At 63.5% G+C, this 5425-nt stretch overlaps 1 protein-coding gene across 1 annotated transcript in view; it reads left to right on the forward strand.

Moving 5' to 3' along the window:
• Nucleotides 1-3975: 3975 nt before the first annotated feature.
• Nucleotides 3976-5425, forward strand: part of SLC7A3 (solute carrier family 7 member 3) — a 6022-nt gene continuing 4572 nt past the window's right edge. Inside the window, exons 1-3 of the mRNA XM_006024428.2 lie at nucleotides 3976-4402; nucleotides 4646-4807; nucleotides 4902-5082. Coding sequence (XP_006024490.1) covers nucleotides 4033-4402; nucleotides 4646-4807; nucleotides 4902-5082 — 713 coding nt within the window. The 5' untranslated portion in view covers nucleotides 3976-4032. The remainder of the gene's footprint in view (nucleotides 4403-4645; nucleotides 4808-4901; nucleotides 5083-5425) is intronic.

A 5425-nucleotide genomic window follows, 5' to 3' on the forward strand; every position in this document is an offset into this window, starting at 1 on the left:
GCCGGGGCCAGGCGCTTCCCAGGGGCGGTGTGGGCAGGACTGCTGAGAGCAGCCACACACCTGCGGCCAGGGACCTGTCCCCACACGGGCAGGACGCTGCTGGGTACGGAGCCCGTGGTCTCCCCGGCTGGCCGAGGGGGCGTGGAAGCAAGGGTAGTAGCAGCCAGGGATGGACGGACATGGCTAGAGGAGCGAGGGCTCCCTTGCCTCCAGCTGCTGCCTGGCCAGGTCCCCTCTGCTGCCCTCTCCACAGCGGGGCTCTGTTGTGGCGCGTGGATCGCGCCCTCTGACCCCCACCTCCGGGGATGCCTGGCCCGGACGGCTCTCCGTCGCGGTGCCCCACTGGGAGCCCCATTGGGAGCCGGACACCGTGACGGGAGACGCTGCGGGCTGCCAGGGGCATCGCGGTCCCTGCGCGCGCGGGCGGGAGCCGTGACCGTGCTGCCATGTCTGACAGCAGGGCCGGCGGGGCCAGACACACGGCGCTGATGGAGGGAGTGCTGGGCGCCGCAGGGCACGAGGTGGGTCTTGTCCCCATCAGTCACGGCAGGTGCTCCCACTCTCAGGCTGTTTCCCAGGCTGCGCGGCGCTGGAGAGAGCAGCCCGCTTCTGGCCATGCCATTTCGGGCAATGAGGCAGGAGAGGAACAAACTGGACCTTCTCTGCTGGCCCCAGGAGCCATTTATTGGCTTTTAATAGACAGCGAAGCTTTGAGGGAGCAGCTGGGCCTCCTGCGAGGAGCTGGTCTGCTCGATTCATTACCCCGGGAGCAGCAGCTCTTGCTGCGTGCCTGCACTCCCGCCTGGGGCCGCGGACAGGACGGATGCCAGGGACCCTGGCACTCCCCACGAGTTACTGCACAAACTTCTCCAGAGCGTGTGGCAGGGCCGTCCCTGGGGGTAGCGCTGACTGCCCGGGCAGACAGGCTTGGCAGCGGGCAGGCAGCTGGTGCTCGGGTCGGGGAGAACTAATGGATGGACAGTCCAGTCCAGTCCAGTCCAGTCCAGCCCGGGCAGATGCTGGCAGCTTTGGGGGGCGACCCGGAGACTTCTCTGCCCAGACCTGTGCCAGGTTGTCGGCCTCTCGAAGGCCCCTGTGTGCTGCATCAGGCGTGTGCTTCGCCTGCGTGTGTAAAGCTTCCTATTCCGGCACGCTAAGACCTCCTGAGCTGCTTACGCTCTGCTGCAATGTTTCCTGGCCCAGCTCTTGCTGACAGCCTGAGGCTGGGGAGGGGCTTTTCGGCTGCTTTCACTACGTGGCACTGGATGTGGGTTCTGCCTGTGCGCTCCAGGAGGAGGGCTGTCGGCACGCCGCCCGCGTGATCGCAGGGGGCAGCGGATTTCGGCAGGGTGGAGAGGAGGATGGCTTTGTTCCTGGCCTCAGTAGCCTGCTCCAGAGACGTGGCTGGCGGCTCATGGGCCCGGAGCACCCCAAGGCAGCAGTTCACGCAGCAAAACGCCAGTCGAGCTGTTGCTGTGGTGTCTAGACAGGACTTCTTCCGTGTGGGTGGAAGCTACTGAGCAGGGTGTGCTTGGGACTGCCTGAATCGCATGTCTCTTAGCAGTGGAGGGCAAAACTTGCCCAGAACGTGCCTCCTTGCTCCCCATGACGCTGCCAAGAGGGCTCCTCTTGGGCACACTCCAGTGGTGGCGTCGCTGCTGTCCCTCAGCACATGGCATCAGCCCTTCCCGGGCTAGTGCTGGATTCCCCACTGCATGGGCCACATGGTGCCCAGAGCCATTCCCTGGCACTGCCAGCTGTAGTGGGGCTGGGTTAGCTTAGCTCTGCCAGACACAAATCAGTCCTTGAAGCCGCTAATCAGCTCCTTTATACCCTGGTCCCAGCAATGCGCCTCTGGGCTCAGCAGCACAGGCTGTAATGCCTGCACTTCTGCTGCTCCACAGGGCATGGCCAAAAGCACAAGTAATGCAAAATGGACACACCTTTACCCAGGGCCCGGCAGTGTCTCTGGGCCCAGCAGCAAGCATCAAGCCTGGGGTGAATCTCTAGTTCTGGGAGTCGCTGCTGGGATTCCTCCCGGGCACTGGCTTAGCTGGTGGCTTGGCAGCTGATGGTGACCTAGCGGAGGATCCCAGATGTACTGCCCATGGGCATCCCCATGTGTGGAGGGAAGGGCATGAGCCTAATTGGTATCTGGCTGGCCCCGTATTGTACCAGAACAACTCTTGCACATCTGGAGTGCCCTGGAGAGGCAGCAAATGATTGGGCTTTTTTGTGTGCACCAGACAGTGCAGTGCACATGCCTGTGATGGGAGAGCTGGAGGCACTTGCATCCACTTCTCCAGGCAGCAGGTGTGGAGCTGAGGACGTGAAGCTGGGTGGGGTGGGGTGGGGGAGCTAGTGCTGAGGGCTGGTGCATGTGAGGCTTTGCAGTGGCTAGGCTGGGGTGGGAGAGGCAGCGAGCTCGTGGCAGCGTGTCTGTCTCTGGCTCTCGATCCAGCTGGACTGGCGAGCTGCGATGACATGGCCTGGGGAAAGCAGCCTCTTGGGTTTGCACCGGGGTGTCTTGCTGCCAGTGGTCATTCGGCGTGTCCTGCTGTTGCTAAGCTGGTAGAGTTGTTTGGAAACCCTCTCTCCATAAAACACCTGCTCAGTGCCGGCGTGTGAGGAGCCGGTGGTGTTGTGTGAATCCTGAACATTAGCATGGTGGTTTTGTGATTGCCTTCCGGGGTCCATCTCTCTGCCTTGCCTGTGTGGGATGCTTTGATCTCCTGTGGAAGCCGACCGCGGGAGGTGGTTTGAGAGATGCCGGTGGGCTTTGGTGTTGGAGGGGGAGGGGGAGGGGAAGGGTGCGCATGCCCAGGGACAGGCTTGCTCTCCGCTTGGAGGCATTGCTCGGGCCGTCTGGCTTGTCAGTGCTAGGTCCCCACTGTGCCCCGTGGCAGGGGAAACAGGATACAAAACAGGGAAGTCTGGCAGCTGGAGCCAGGAAATTCCAGCCGTCCGTGTGGAGTGCCGAAGCGCCGCGTGTGTCTTGCTGCCTCCAGAGCGAGAGGAGAAAAGGCAGAGACTGTTCGGAGCGTGCAGGAAAGGGACTAAATCCTGTGCTGTCGGCTTTCTCCGGTCACAGGTCTCCCGCCCACCATGACTCTGCTTGTGCCCCGCTTGCCCCGCATGGAGACTGGTGGTGGATGCCGATCTGGCCAGGGGGTCAGCTGAGCAGGCTGTCTGCGTGCAAGGCCTGGCCAGTGAGCTCTGGGCACTTGGGGCTGTGCTCATACCGGTGGCTGCCATGCAGGCCAGGAGCTGCCCAGGCCCAACGCTGGGACAGGCAGGCAACGTGGCACCATGTCCCCATGCCTGTAGCACGTGGGCAGCCAGGAGGGCCTGGTGCTGGGGGCAGAGCTACATTCACACGCTGCACTTGCGCGCGCAAGTGTCTTGGGAATGGGATGCAGGCGCCGATGCAGGTCCGGGCGCTTCTGCTACCTGGTGACTCACCCACGCCAATTATCTGTTCGCCCTGGCAGAACATCCTGGGACGCTCGTGCCCCAAAGCGCCATAAGAGTCGGCACGGAGTCGAGTCCGGGCCAAGTTGTGCCTGGCTGCGTAGGAAGTGTCAGACGGCGAACAGGTCCCAGCACCTCCCTGCAGCCCCGAGCAGGGTGGGGTGCGCAGTTGTGCGGAGCCCCCGGTTGCCATCACAAATGGCGCTGGGCTCGTCCTCCCAGGAATCGCAGATCACAGCCCGCTCGGGGTTCTTCCCACGGCCTGCGCTCTGTGCAGGGAATGCTGGTCATGGGTGGAGAGCTGGAAAGCAAACTGCTCTGCTCTGCAGCCAGGTAGCTCTCAGCCTGGTGGGGTCTGCTGGCGGGCTCTCATGGAGCCTGGGAGTTTCCTCGCTGGGCAGTAGCTGTCCCAGGGCCCCTGGGTGCTCTTCTCTCCCTTGACTCGCCTGGCGTGCGAGCTCCCTGCGGTCTCTAGGTGGACCTGGGACTGTCCTGACGAGGCTGCGTTTGCCTTTCTTCCAGGTGCTGCGAGTAGTCTGACGCCTCCTGCCAGCGGAGAAGATGTTTCAGACAAAAATGGTCAGCTTTGGGAGGAAGCTGATCCGCCGCCGCGTCCTGGATCTCAGCTCCGACGAGACGCGGTTTGCCCGCTGCCTCTCCACCCTGGACCTGATTGCCCTGGGAGTAGGCAGCACGCTAGGCGCTGGGGTGTACGTGCTGGCCGGGGAGGTGGCCAAGGAGAAGGCCGGCCCCTCGATCGTCCTCTGCTTCCTCGTCGCGGCGCTGTCGTCTGTGCTGGCCGGGCTCTGCTACGCGGAGTTCGGGGCCCGGGTGCCGAAGACGGGCTCTGCCTATCTCTACAGCTTCGTCACCGTGGGGGAGATCTGGGCCTTCACGACCGGCTGGAACCTCATCCTCTCCTACGTCATAGGTGCGTGCACCGCAGCCCGGCTGCGGCACGGCTCTGGGCCTGAGCTTGCTGGCTGCACCACGGGGGTGGCATGGGGCTGTGTGGGCCAAGGGCTGTGGGTGGCATTTGCAGTCTCCAGGTCCAGTGGCCACGCAGTGCAAGAGAGCTGCGTGGGCTGCGGGAGCAGGGCCGTCTGGTGACCTGCCCCGGGGGGAGGGGGCAGAGGCTCTCTGGACTGACGGCGACTTCCCTCTCGGTCCCCAGGAACGGCCAGCGTAGCTCGAGCGTGGAGCTCTGCTTTCGACAACATCATCGGCAACCACATCTCGGTCTTCTTCAAGAACCACACCTCCATGGGCAGCGCGGGGGGCATCTTCACCGAGCACCCAGACTTCTTTGCCTTGATCCTGGTCTTCCTGCTCACAGGTGAGTGCCAGAGCCAGGAGCTGGCGGGCGCCTGGGCGAAGGGGTGGGGGCAGCCTTGTCCCTCTGGTGCCAGCTCCGTGTCTCGCTTCCTCAGGCCTGCTGGCGTTCGGGGTGAGTGAGTCAGCCCTGGTGAATAAAATTTTCACTGCCGTGAACCTGGTGGTCCTGAGCTTCGTCATCATCTCCGGCTTCGTGAAGGGGGACGTCAAGAACTGGCAGCTCTCCAAGGACGACTATTTTAATGACACAGTCAAAGCCAGCAATGAGGATGCCAGGTGAGGAGCGCTCTGCCCGTGCCCCGTCCTACAGGGACTGCCCGCCCGGCCTCGCCACAGCTGGCCTCGACCAGGTGTGGGGCTGGCTTTGCTCAGAGCTGCCCATCTCACACCCAGGTCCTGCCTGAGCCCTGGGGTCGGGGCAGCGTGGCCTGTCTGCTCTGGACAGCAGCGCTGCCTGGCACCTGCCCACTGCCAGCAACGTAGCTGCATGCAGATGCTGGCACTAGCCAAATACTCTCGATAGTGGCATTGGTGCAGATGGGCCTTAGGCTGGTCCTGCCCCTGCAGTCGGACAGGGTTGATGCTGGCGGAGATGCTGCGGCGCTGACCAGGCTCTTTC

The sequence above is a fragment of the Alligator sinensis genome, unplaced genomic scaffold (assembly GCF_000455745.1).
Source record: "Alligator sinensis unplaced genomic scaffold, ASM45574v1 scaffold1059_1, whole genome shotgun sequence".
NCBI lineage: Eukaryota > Metazoa > Chordata > Crocodylia > Alligatoridae > Alligator > Alligator sinensis.